This window comes from Zonotrichia albicollis, chromosome 4 (genome assembly GCF_047830755.1).
Source record: "Zonotrichia albicollis isolate bZonAlb1 chromosome 4, bZonAlb1.hap1, whole genome shotgun sequence".
In the NCBI taxonomy this organism is placed as follows: Eukaryota; Metazoa; Chordata; class Aves; order Passeriformes; family Passerellidae; genus Zonotrichia; species Zonotrichia albicollis.
This window is the reverse complement of record NC_133822.1, coordinates 10,968,025-10,982,779: the sequence shown is the minus strand read 5'-3', so window position 1 is coordinate 10,982,779 and position 14,755 is coordinate 10,968,025. Positions and strand designations below refer to the sequence as shown.

General features: G+C 34.0%; 1 protein-coding gene across 8 annotated transcripts in view; it reads right to left on the bottom strand.

The window, feature by feature from the left end:
• Nucleotides 1-14,755, bottom strand: part of CACNA2D1 (calcium voltage-gated channel auxiliary subunit alpha2delta 1) — a 364,493-nt gene that overhangs the window by 91,289 nt on the left and 258,449 nt on the right. For all 8 annotated transcript variants that reach the window (XM_074538787.1, XM_074538781.1, XM_074538782.1 and 5 more), the window contains exons 8-10: nucleotides 8,822-8,891; nucleotides 7,917-7,967; nucleotides 6,735-6,834 (exon numbers count right to left, since the gene is read on the bottom strand). In XM_074538787.1, the coding sequence (XP_074394888.1) occupies nucleotides 6,735-6,834; nucleotides 7,917-7,967; nucleotides 8,822-8,891 (221 nt within the window). The remainder of the gene's footprint in view (nucleotides 1-6,734; nucleotides 6,835-7,916; nucleotides 7,968-8,821; nucleotides 8,892-14,755) is intronic.

Below are 14,755 nucleotides of genomic sequence, written 5' to 3'. Positions count from 1 at the left end.
TTACTTACACTAAGGATAAGAGAAGGCTTAACTACTGAATGTGTCTTTTGCTAGATAGACATGGAAAAACTGTGAAGTAGACAGAGAAAAGAAAAAAGGAATTGGTATGTATTCCCTGTTTGCAAAAATGAAAGCTTTGAAATATTTCTTATTTTGAATATTTGTACCACACAAGGGTCATGAAGTACTTGCCAGTCTATTAATAACTAGAGTGGATGATGAACACCTACTTGGGACAAACATTCTAGTTGGCAGGACAAAAAAAAGAGAAAAAAAAACAACCAACAAAATCTTTACATATTTTTGATTTCAGGCTAAAAGGGGCAATGAAACACTCCAATCTAACCTCTTGCCTACTGTCTCACTACCCACCTACCTCTGGTCATTAAAATTCCCTTGGCTACTTCTGCAATAAACCATAACAAATTTATTTAGTGGCAGATGTTTGCTTAAAGTGCATCTTCCAGAAAGGCATTAAATATTGATATGAAGACAACAAGAATCTTTCCTTGGAATTTTAAAGGCATTTTAACTGGTTATATGCCATTAAAATTTATTTGGCTTCAACTCATGCTTTCTGAAGTGTTTTTACCTGAAAGGTTTGAGAACCTATGGATAAAACAGTTTCCCCAGCAACAGTACTTCTCATCTGTGATGACATCTATCATTAGATTATTCATTTCTGTACCCTAGAACAATCAAAAAAAGCTCAAATTCTGTGAGTTTGAGAGCAGGCCTAAAACTCAGCTTCTCAGATTATGCACTCAGGTGTGTGAGAAGACGCTTTCTAGTGCCAAGCAATCACCTGTAAAACACTTTCAGTCCTCAGAGGAGACACCTACAATAGGTTTTGCAATATCTGAGCCAATCGTTTTTATGTTAAATTACTGATATGTTCCACACATATGTAACAGTATTCAACCACAACAAAGGAGTCATACAGTAAAAATCTGAGTTCAAGCATTTTTAATTTGCCTTCCAGGAGAGAAAATGAGCCTTCAATCCATACACTATTTAGACAAAAAGTTGCCTCTAGTCACGTCACTGAAGCTGTACAAGCATTTCTAGTTCATCATGTCACATGAAGACTGCAAGAAGCTCAAGTCCTAGTGATCCCTCACTCTTTCTTTTTCTGACAAAAAAACTCTGTAATTTGCTTTCCTGAGGATCAGGGTCCTACGGAAGCCAATTTCATTTCAAAAAAGTCAGCTAAGATAATACTCCCCCTACCCTAATCTTCCTCTTGACTCCAGCCCTCTCAACTTTTCCCCTGAAAAATTTCTAACAGATCTTCACTGACTCCTTTCTTGACTTTCTTTTTAGAGAGAAGGTAAAAAGAAACATAATTCTACAAGCAGATAAATATTCCATGACGCCGTTTATACTATTGTAATTCCTGCTGCTAAAAATAAATCTCTTTTCAACTTCTTAATAATCCCTTGTTTTCCATAATTTCCAAATTTTCTCCAATTTTATTTGCAGACTACTCACCTTGATTACATTTGCTAGACTTGTCCTCCAGATATATTTCCCCTACCTTTATTTCCATAGATACATAGCCTTTCTCTACCTGTAATTATTAGCAAGGTAGAAATTGAATATTAGATTTTGATCATAACTTCTCTAAGCTTTTTTTTAACCCTGCACCTACAGTGCTTATTAAATATATCTGTATAAAAAAAAAATAAAAAAACCCCAAACTTTTTAATTCACTTGTCCCTTGAATATGGAAGATGCAAGATAATGACCTACCATTAAGGAATGCTAATGATTTTCCATTAAGGAACATTGCTACCAAGATGTGTTTATCTGCAGCTATCATTGCTCCCTTTTTCCTGAAAATGAACCATTCAATTTAAGAGAAACTGAAAGGTCAGTGAGATGGATTGCTGTTAAGAGAATCAGGAAGCTCAACACTCAGACCTAAACTTGCCTTTCTACCACTTTTCAGTGACTAGGAAAACACACCAAACCATGTCCCTTGACAAAAAAATAACTAATTACAGGTATTTGTTTACTGCCTCACAGAGCTATGATGATGAGGATCTTGCACACTTAATTGCAGCTATTGTGATTCATTACCTGAAACGCTTCAGGATTAAATAATTAAGAGAGGCTCTTATGCAGACATATTTATTATAGAGAGAACCTGATTCTCTATCTAGTTTTTTATTTGTCAAATAATGAAAAAGATGGCAGGCATCTTAATATTTTCTCCTTAGTATAGTCCATTAAGGAAAATGAGAAATAAAGAACAAAAGTACATTGGCAGAACCCTTCATACAGGAGTCTTTCTCACTTCCTCTAGATCTACCAACAGAAATACTTCAGTTCCACTCATACCACGATCATGTTTAATTTCTCCCTCAAGTAGTGATGTTTGGAAAAAACTAAACACTACTGAACTTTTCTGGTTTCAAATTCAAAAACACAGGAGAAAAACCCTGTTATACCACGTGGATACACAATTTAATTTCAAGTCCACTAAAAATGTTACATTGCAATAATAAAGGAAACAAAGTTTAAGTTATTTTTATATAAAACTCCAAGTTTTTGCCAACCAAATAGAAGTGCACTCCTACAAAGCTAAGATTTCTAGCAAAGATTGTATAATCATGACAGGCTCCCTGGTTGTAGAATCTATCATCCTCTTCCCTCCAACAGAACTTCAAGCTCTAGTTTCCCCCCACGGCATGTTATTTATATTTTATAATAAACTTAAGAAAGTAGTTCCCAGAAGGAAGGAACATCTCCCTGTATTTAAGAGAATACAGGTGCAATATGAGCTGCAGAATACAGGATGGATCATGTTATAGAAAGGGAAAGGAGCCCTTTGACATATTGAAAACACTTTTAAAAAACTTTCTTTTTCCTCTGTTAGCATATTTAAATATTTTAATTAGCAAGGTGTAAAGATTTTACAAGCTTAGGAGTAAGAGAGACAAAGTAAAAGTAAACAGGTTTGCAAAAACAATGAGCTGTGGAATTACATGAAAAACTTCTATTAAAAATCAGTGGGAAAAGAGATGCATCATCCACAGATTTTATTTTTTATGCCCAAAAATAACTTCATAGGCTGGATGCACACTTTATTCTATGAGATCAACTCATGTAGAAATCACCTTTTCTCTGAGTTTACTCAATGTCCAGAACTGCACCAGAGTAGGAGATGAGCTTTCAATTTTCCCAGAATATGATTCTGTTCTATCTCATATGCTCTTGACATTTAATTTCCAGTTCCTAAGCAGTAAATACTAGTTTGGATTTTTACAAAGGCTAAGTGAATTTAAAAAGTACAGCAGCTCCTGACCTTTAACACATCTGTTGCAGTTAGGGAGGCTTCTCCTTTGTGTGGTTTCTTGCACCTCTGCAGATTTGAAATCCATTTCTCCAGCACGCTACCCACAATCACAAACAAATTACACTCTCTGTGTTAGCATCTGAAACCAAACCACTAAATCACGACGTGCTGGGATGGAATTGCTGCCCCCATCATCTACAGCTCGCTGCTATCAAAGCCTCTAACCGGATTAGTGGGAAAACAGCTGTATCACTCATACATTTAAGCCCTTGCAAACAGCAGGTTTTCTCCCTGCAACAAAGCACAGCACTTCAGATAAGGAACATGCAAATCCCAAAGGAAACCATGATATGTTAACCCCTGGCAATCTTTTTACAATTCAACAGTTCATTCAACCTTTCTTTCCCTGGAAATAAATGCAGGAATGTCACCGTGATATTTTATGAAAAATCCCTTCGCCAGGATTTCTTCTCCTGGGAAGATGAGAAGCCTCAACTTCTCTATGTTTTTCTGCTTTGGAATGTGATTTGGAGAATTGTTTACCCAGCATGTGAATTGTTTTAATTTAATGAGCAATCACAGCCAGCTGTGTCAGTCTCTCTGAGTTTGTCACAGGTTTTTATTATCATTCTTGTTTCAGCCTTCTGACTGTATCCTTTCTCTTTCTATAGTATAGTTTTATAATATAATATAATATAATATAATATAATATAATATAATATAATATAATATAATATAATATAATATAATATAATATAATATAATATAATATAATATAATATAATATAATATAATAATAAATCAGCCTTCTGAGAACTTGGAGTCAAATTCTCATCTCTCACCTCATCCTGGGGACCTCACAACACCACACAGGAACTACATTTATTCAGCAGAACTAATGTTTTTAGCACATCTACTTTTAAGCTTTTTTTCTCTAGGATTTCCTCATATACAAGGCACAGTTCATGAAATCATCCTGTCACTTTTAAGGAGTGATTGACATGAGCTTAAATCCATGTCTTTCAGTTGTGGGTATGAATCATCATGCACATGGGTTTTGTGGGACAACATCTTGGCAGAGGTTAGCACTGAAACAGCTCTCTAGTTAACTCAAAACCCCAGACCAAAGACTCCATGGTTATTAAAGCTAACAAGCCATAAAAAAAATGTCACATTTTAAGTCAAAAGATCCATGAGGGAAAGAAAAATTGTGGATAACTTCTAAATAGTGTTAGTGTTCATGTAACCATATGCTAATGCTGTATTAACTTAACATTTTCACCTAGCTTTTTTGACTTTTTGATTAGCCTATCATGTCTAATACTGAGATGCTTCAGGAGAAAATGTTGTTAAGCAAAAACATGCAATATATTGAATAAATTTTCAAAAAATATTGAATAAATCTGCATTTATTTCACCTAGAACAAAATGTTTAAGTTGGTTTTTTTTGCCTTTTGGGTTTGCTAAGAAAGCACTGGAGTTGGACTTTAGATAGTCCTACTCCATTATGGAATATTTTGTCAATCAAGATGATAGAATCGTAGAATTGTTTATGTTGAAAAAGACTTTAAAAAATATCTAGTACAACTGTTAAACTGATTCTGCCAAATCTTTAAAAACAAAAGAAATCTTTAAAAAAACAATCTTCAAAGACCAAACTTGTGTTCACTTCTCTCACGTATAGAATGCCTTATAGCAGTACAACCATTTGTTTCCTATCTATAGCTTATTTCCTGTCTATTAGAGAAATAAAATGCATATATGTTATAAATCCTTCACCACAATTCCATTCCTAAAACATCTGAATGCATAAAAATATAGGTTATATCAAAGTCATTATAATACTTAAAGGTTTTAATAAGGATGATTTTAATTTATAAGGGAACAACACCAAATAGCAGTTTATGAAAGATTTAGAGATGCCATGTTCTATTATGCACATTTCTATGATTGCTGCCCTCCACTAATGATGAAAACAACATGACCAAAATGCCCTTTTTGGTTCTGCAATCGAATTTATGATGTGAACCTCTAAAGTTCATTCAAAGGGAAAAAATGGCCCTTATATATTGTAAGAAACAAACCCCTGGGGAAGTATACTGTACAAAATACTGGGGGTTTCTGGTCCTTTTCTGACACAAATCCCAACCTTGAGGCCTCATTAGAATAATAGTGACCCGTAGCTAACAAAATACTCACAGCCTAAGGGAGGCTTAGCATTAAGATGACTCTTTCTGGTCATGGAGAAAATGTAACAAAAGTGTTTGGAAATATGTGTAAAACAAGAGGTAGTAAAGGTCCAGATTTTCCAGCAGGGAAAGCTGGCACAACTCCACTGAACATAGTAATCAATTTCCATCAGTTTAGATTACAAGCTTTTCTTTTTTTTTTTTTTATTTGTGAAACTAAGAAGATTTCAACTCCCCAATACCATTACAGAGAAGCTTATTTCCTTTAATAACCATAATTTAAAAAAAAATCCAGGTTTTTTTTTTTTTTAGTTACTGCAATTTAGACCAAGGAAAATGGTCTTATCCACTATTAAAAACTTTAACAAACGAAATACCATTGAGAATAAACACTTATCTGTTCCTTGCAGAAAGATCTAGCTAGACTGTCAGAAAGCAATGAAGCAACAAGTAGTTTTAAAAATATTTCTTTCAGTTAGATTTCAAGTCTTTCTCCTTCAGGCTGGCTACAACATGAATCTGCAAGCTGAAAATTATCTCCAAAATCATTCTAGTTACTCATCATTGAGGCTGTCTCTTGTTATTAAATATGCCAGTGTTCTCATCTTAAATCCATAGAATCAAAACTCTACAGTTGAATAACTTAATTAAAAAAAAAATTAAAAAGCTTTTCCCAAGGCTAGAACATGACATCCAAGGTATTCTCCTGAAAATGGAAAATTTCCCATCCTTTCTTCATAGATTCTTCCCTCTATTTTATTATTTATTATGAGAAAAAAAAATTGCCACCCATCAAGTGAAGTGGTAAAGAACTATAAAACTTTTCAGAAAATTTTATTGGGTAAATCAGATAAATGGCTCCACATCTACTGTCATGCATCAAACAACATAAGCAATACAAATATCTTCTGTGTAGAAAATCTGGGAACCAGCAATTATTTCAACAGAATTTGCATACACCAATCTAATGGGAGAGGTTTTATGCAGACAGTAGAATAATATTGGAAAGGAGAATTTCTATGCAGGACTCTGCAGGAGTTTATTGAAATTACTTTTGCCCTTCACTCAAATGTATATGTAATATCATATCTAGGACATTCATTTTTTTTATATAAGAAAGCAAATACAATATACTTTACGTCTCTTTGCAGCTTAACATTCAAGTATCTCTCATCTGGTATTAAAAATAGTTTGCTTTTGGCTTTGTTAACAATGCAAATTTTGTGGAAAGAACAGATACTCACTGAAACTACATTCACAAAGTCATCATCAGACAAGGTCTCCAGCATTTCAATGACCGACGTGCGGATCAGCTTCAATGTCAACCCACTGACACTCCCACTCCTGAAAAAATTCACAATAGAAAAGTTGAATTCATCAACTATTATGTAACATAAAAAGAAAACACAGAGCACCCACCTGAACACTAAAATTTTAAATTTTATAATAAATAAATAAAATTTATTCCTGAATTGTTCAACTCATCATTAGTGTTATTAAACTTTTCATAATTACTGAAGTCCAAAATTGGCATACAAAGTCCCAGTCCTGTGCCTCAGATGACATCATAATGCTACATCCTTTACTCACCTCCTTTTCAAGAGATCTGAGTTTAACACCTTCAACCAATGCATTATCTAAACATTTTATACTCCTACACTCAGATTTACAGCTCTGGATTTCCAGAGATGCCAATGACAGCTTCTTTGGTTCAAGGCAAAACCTAAGCTGAAGTGAAGAAATAACAAATGTTGATAAAACTCACTGCTGATATGAAAGCACTTCACCACGTGTGAAAGCATTAAATGCAAATTCTGTGCCTGAGAAGCTTTTCAGCATAAAGTAATCTGACACATCAGGTTCAATGCTCTCTTCAGTCCCTCAACTTTGCCTACACCACAGAAGCCTTGCTGAGGCAGACAGCAAGTTTTTATTCATTTCTTTGCTTGCTTTCTAGCAATTTTTTTGTAGTAACTGAACTTGGCATTTTTTTAAATCTGTATTGCAAAACATACAAAGTCCACATAATTCTTATCTGTCAGGTGCATTCAAGCATTGTCACATCTATTGCAATACTTCTAGTCATATGTTTTTAGGTTTCTGCTTTGCAACAAATCTTGGCACATACAGGAGAAATATTCACTTGATTGCTGCAGTAATTAATAAGTTGAAAACAAAAAAAATTGAAGTGATATAAATAAAAATTTCCTTGCCTCCAGTTTAAATAGCTTTCATGTTTAGTTTGGGTTTTTGAAGTTTTTTTTTGATACTTCTGCTATGCATTTATTTTGCTCATACCAAGTTTTTTGAAGCTTGCATACAAGACCCCTGAATTGCCTCTCTGTTTTTCAGCATACAGAGATTTGTTCAATGTAGCAAAGATCTTTTACCCCACTAATGTCAATATTCAGACATTAAACACTCACGCGTCCACTAAAATAAGCATGTCCTTGGGAGATGCTGCTCCTTGGATATACCTGAAATAAATAAATGATATGTTTTACACAAAATGGCATAAACATTTTTTTGTGTGTGACACAAGACACTGGGATCTCTAAACACAAAGCAGCTGAGCCAATGAAATCCTCCTGTTGTAGCTAGTACAAAACCCATGTGTGGTTTTTTAATCTGTGTGTGTTATTTCCTCTCTTGCTGTGTCTTCAAGGTAAATCTAAGTCTAAACCACATTGAGGTAGACTGGACATAGATGCACTAATCAAAATTCACTGTTTTCATGCAACTGAAGAACAGGAATGCTGTTTCATAGCTACAGATCTTGATGACTGATGAATTATTATTCAGTCCAGCTTAGGCAGAAATACTTAGTCCTTTAGAAAGAAAATACGTCCTACTAGATCCAAGTATCAATGTGCTTTATGTCTTGAGAGGCTTGTATTAAAAAAACATGAGAAGTAATTCCACCTGGCTCCCATCTTTTACACATCTAGTGATTTTATTGCTGGTTTAAACCACTGAGGCATATTTTTAAATATTTGCAAAAATCTAGAAGAATGGTTCAGTCTAATATTCAGGATTATAAATGATTTTGACACAAAATCAGTTTTTAACTGTCTTACACCTATTTGGCAGTTAGCCTCCTATGAAAAGTCTATGTAATCCAATTGTACAGCAACTACAGTAGATTTTGCATAACAAGGAGTATAATTTGAAATTTTTTTATTTAGAAAAACTAACAAGTTTAAAAAAGAAAATAACAATATCTAAAATGAGTACCATTACAGACATACAGAAAAAATATTTTTACAGTAATATCTAGAAAGTAAGCGATGTAAATATATATATCTACTGAACATTTAAAAAGAAAGCTTACCATGGTCTTCTGCGTACATCATACAGATCTATTTTGTTAGGAGTTCGACTTTTATCTACCCATGGGGAAGCTAAAAATAAAAAATAAAAAATGCATGGAATAATATAAAACTTTATCTCAAGTATTTTAATTACAACGTCATGAATCAGTATCACAGACTTTGCACTATATAGATATCAACATTTCATATAGATAAAAAATAGTCTGTATTTGTGTAATACGTTGTTGAAATACCTAGACATCCTTATACATATAACCACAAAATACAATGCAATAAAACTATGTATGTGTGTATGTAAATGTATAAATGTATATGTATCTGTATGTGTATGGCCAAGAGTGTTGAAGGAACAGGTACTATAATTGACCACTGATTTCAATGGAACCAAAATCTCAACCAAAACACTTCAGACAATGAAACAACTTTTTTTAACAACTTATTTAATTAAAAATAATTAATTATTGCTGTATATAATAATGGTATCTCAGTTATGAGCCTAAATAATTGTTCACTGACTCAAGAGTTTTACCTAAAAATGCATATTAGAAAAGGAACATGAAAATAGCCTATTCTCTGAAAAAAAAAAAAAAAAGAGATGTAAATATTTATGTCTCTGTAAAGAAAATGCTAAAAGTGATAACCTTTTTCAAGTTCTTCATCTAGGCTTTACCATAATTTTCATCAAAGGTGGAAATTATTTCCTTACTGGAAAGTAAAATGACCCTTTCAAAACCATGTGACAGCTTAATGAACACAAATAAAAATGTGAAAAGCTACAGGGAATGAGATAATGTTCCACAATTTGTTCTCTCACTGTATGCCAAAAGCCTTGGGGGCGCTATTTCCTGACATCAATCATTTTTCTGTCTAGGAAATAAAGAAAGATACAGGCATCTCCAAGATTCTTCCTGAAAAATAATATACCTTAGACAAAATGGGAGATTTATATCTTCACCCATAAATATAAAAGAAGCCATCAGCTTTGAGCAGCTGCCTATTTTTGATTTTACAAAATGAATCATTTCCTAAGAGACCAAACCATGATCTGGCCTATCACTTACTGGAACATTTAAGCTGACTGTAACCCACATTTAGCAATGCACATTTAGCAGCCACAGAGAACACTGTGTATTGTTGCACACCAGAAGAACCTCAAAATCTATACCAGTATTGTCTATGATTTCAGACTACACCACCTGACAGGTCCTTTGGGACCTGACAGGATAAAAGTATTTGAAATTTTCAGAAAGGAGACGATTTAATTTTTTTGAGATGGATATATGTTAAAATTCCAACTTAAGTATCATTAGTTAGACGTGCACATGTTAAATTCACCAGTATTTTATGAGCCTACAAGGTTAGCACATGTTCAATGATGGATTCTTTTTGTCTCTGTCCAGGCTATCCTTTCCATAGAAATTCCATCTGAAAATCCATCTTTCAGATACGTTCCTTAAGACTTGCAAAATCTTCACAGAATGTTTTCATTTCAGTTTGTTTTATGAGTGGTTTAGGTAAAATAGCAAAAAGAAATCAAGATACTGACCAAGGCTGCCATATCTTTGCCAAAACTTCCAGTCATTTCAGTGACATTCAGTAAAAAGGCTGTCCCCTACCAAATATATCCCTCTTGATTGACACATATCTTGGACAGCCTTCATAAACAGAGAATTATCTCAATTTATCTGGATTTATTTCAAAACAACAGAGAAAATTCAATTTAAACTGGTAATATTATTTTATTTCACACCAAAGATAAGTTCAACTCCTTAAGTGCATTCTGTAAAGCAAAAGGATGGTGGTTCAAAGAGATTCTGAAGGCAGGAGCTGAAGAAGGGAATTTCTAACATCATCTTCATATACTACTGTGACAGCAAATGCTGACAGAGGTAGTCATTTAAAACTGAACAAATGTTCTACAGGCAGAATGACAGAATGGCCCTTTAGCTAACATGAATTATCTTCTGAAAACCATCATAGGAACATTTAGCTAGAATTCATCTGATATCACAATCTTCACATCTTAACTACAGTGTAATTTTTCTGTCTAAACTAACATTCACAGAAATATGGGTTAAGATTTCATTTTAGCTGTGCAGCAGAAGACCATGAGAAATAACTCAGATACTTTTTTTCTACAAAATTTGAGAGCTACAAATACATGTTAATGTAACACCACCTCATAGGTAAGCACATCACATTCTTAAGGCTAACACCAGTTTTCTCAACAAAGCCCTTCAGAATCTTTAGACCAAACAGCATGTGGCAAACCTTTCAGAAACATGAAGAAGCAAAATTTATACTGACTTGAACACCAAATAGCAAAATTTGAAATGCCTGAAACTTTCCCAAGTATTTCTAAAAGCACCAAATGATTGTATAACAACACTTGAGAGGTTTTTAACTGGAGTAAAAATCTCAACATATTTTAAAATTCCTTTTTTTGGTTTTGTTTTTTAAATATGGTGAGGATGCCCAAAACTTCTGGTTGAGACAGTAAAATGAAGGATGTGAAGACAATTTTTTCCAAACTGATCTACAGCAGAATTCCTTTGGTAAAACCTTGAGCTGCTAAACCTGGACTCAGTTCTACCATAACTTTTCAGGAATAACCAGGATTGCACCAAGGCCCAGACTGTCTCTTTTTGAATACATCTATATTAGCAGCTTAAAAAGAACAATAGAAAGGAAGCCATTCATGAGAACTAGGCTATAAACTCTAATAACAGTATAATTACACACAAAATAAACTGAGCAGAAGCCATTCAGCACACTACTTACAGCCTATCTGCTCCTTCTGCAGAATATGAATGAGATTGTGACTGGTAATACAGCTTTTGTTTTGGGTAGATAGGCACAGAGGTGAACACAACAACTAAATTCTACTTTTTGCTCATTAGCATGGTTCTGGCAGTTCACCCAGTCCTGGAATGACTGTCAGCAGCTTCAGGGAGATATGGAGAAGGTCTTTAAAAGCATTATTTATTATCATGCCGTTAAACCACTATTTCTTGTGCCATGGGTCAATAAGTTTTATTTTCCTAATAAATATATTATTTTCTTTCCAGAAAAAATGCCACAAGCTTCTATATGCTTAAGTTTCAATGACTGCATGATTTATCACAGGATATTAATGGCTGCTGGGTCATACACTAATTAAGATATACAATGTATAATGAGAAAATTTGTTCTATTGATCTTTCTGATGGTTTCTACAACAATTTACATAATCTAGTAGAAAGTCTCTGCAAGGCTCTGGCTCTGCACAACATAAATAAGGAGTCAGCCCTTAGTATCTGAAATATCATTCACAGCAAAGAAGTGCTGAATTCCCTCTCCAACCTCAAGAATTAACATGACTAAATTACCAATTCCTCATAGTCTCTATCTAGAATAACACTTTTAATTTCAGATGGCTTTGAATGGCCTGAAATGTATTCACTGGTTTTAGTAACTATGGATATTGTTGAAATTGTTTTTAATAGGAAACTGGAAGTCCCTTACGATGTTTGATCTTCAGTGATCAATTTTAACTTATTCTGATTTAATGTTTTTAAGATAACCTTCTTAAAAGATGATAAATACTTCCTATGCAAAAATACGTAAGTATGCATTATTAATTATACAGGAAATAATTAGAAGGGATGGAGACCAATGAAAGAGATATTCTGTTTTTTTGGTCCATATACAAAAAACACTATAAAGCCATTTGGGGAAACTGGCTAATATCTTACTGAAAAAAGCTGTTATGTGGTCTAAAACAAAAGCAAAATGAAAACCACGAAAAATATTATTCCAATTCCCCCTCAAAAACTTAAATTGATCAAGGATTTTGAAATTCACAGGTTTTTTTATATAACTTATTGTTTAATACATTTTTATAAGTTTGTTTGGAACCTGGTTTACCAATATCTTCAAGAAATCAGCCCCACCACAGTTCATTGTTGCATATGAGTATTTTTGAACTATGTCAACTCTTCACAGTTCTCTGGTGCATGCATCAGGCTTTACTCATGTTCCTTTTTGATGATTTTCCTGTTTGGCATGCGGATAGATTTGATACTTTATAAATTATTCATTAGGCTTGATATCCCTCCTACTTCTGTTTGCATTATTGAGTTACAAGGGCTGGATAAAATTCAAGCAAGGGCAAGCCATGTTTTTCTGTTATTTCTGCACATTTAGCATAGAAATCCTCAGGTTTGTTGGTTACAAACAGAACCAACTAATGCACTATAGAGACTGTCACAGGGTAGAGCCTAAATGAAAATATTTGTTAGGAAAGGAAGACTTGGTTACAGCCTCCCATTCTGAATTCATGAGGTAATTCCAGAGGCATAGGTGAGTGTCAAGAGAGAAAATCTCCTGAAAGTTCTGCCCTGTTCTGCTGGTTAGGTATGCATGTGCAAGAACAAAGAGGCAGAGATGAATTATTAACAGCTTTACATCCCTTTACATTATTAACACATTTGAGAAAAGAGGCTAAAAGATGATATTAAGATAGGTAACAAACACCAATTATCAAATTCCAGACTGCATCATTTTATTTTGACTCAAGCTCCACATTTTATCTTGCAATCTCTCGAATTAACATTCACGTGGATATTCAAGAAAACCAAAACCACGGATTATTCAATTCCCTGAGCCAGATTCAGCAAAGTCTTCCTCAGATAGAGCAAAGGTATAAGATACAGCATATACTTTGCTGATATTTCATAATTCTTTTAGTGAACTTATGTGAAAAAATCTGATTTCAAATATGTGATAGCCCAGACTATTTGAGAAATCTGATACTCCTCAATTTTCTACTCAGAAAGAAGTCATTTGAATTTCAGTGTATCAGCACCACTTTTGTAGAATTACTTAGCTGTTTTTCAGTAAAAGGTGAGACATGGTAGCCAAAAATAAGAAAGAGTCATAATTTTAAAGACCCCTAACATTAATAATCATAAAGTGTTTTCAACTGCTATAATTTGTATTCAGGATATCTATATCATTATGATGCCTTGGATTAATTCTGGTTAGTAGCATCCTCCCAGGAGAGAGATCGTTACTGACCAGCTCTGTGCTACCACACCAGATGCTCAGTCAGGACTGAATGCAGCCATTCCCTTGTGATTTTCTTTTCTTAGTGACTGAAATTGCCAAAACCTTATCTAAGTTATACAGGTCTGTGCAATATCTTCTGTAACTTTCACAGCATCATCACAATACAGAAAAGAGAGGATTATAATCTCGAAGTTTTTTAGAATGTATTACCCAGGTGATCATGGTTGATTATGTTATGGGCAATATTGCACTCAGTTTTATCACAAATCAGTTAAGCAAAGATTTGATATGGGAATAGTCCATACACAAACAAATATATTGATTTTTGGTCCCCATGAACTAAAACACACAAGAGTGATTAAAATGTGCAATATCTGCTGCAGTTTGCCACTTCAAATGAACCTCTTTCTGTTATCTTATTTCAGAGGCAAACATTTCTCTTTCTGCATTTATAAACTGAATTTCATCCCAAATGTGTTGCTTGCATTAATTTCACCTGGACTACTAATCATCCCCCCAAAGAGGGCTGGAGTATCAGAGCTTGAGAAGAAGCAGCAGCTGGTTTTTTGGCTGTATAGTGGTTTTATATTTTTCTCCTATAAAAGCACATTCTAGATATTTAAATCTGTATCCTAAAGACAGAAAGACAGCCTGAACTTCAGCATGAAGGCATGGTGAGCTGCAGTATGTAATTGCATTAACTCACTAGGAATAGCAGGTTATCCTGTAACTTGGTGGATCTGCCTGTGTAACTGCAAAGTTCAGCACATCAGTCCTGAAAAATGGGCCATAACTGAACTCACTGTAAGATTTTTCATATCATGAAATGTAGTGAGGTGGGTGTCAATCACTTCTCTCAAGTAACAAGGGACCAGGATGAGAGG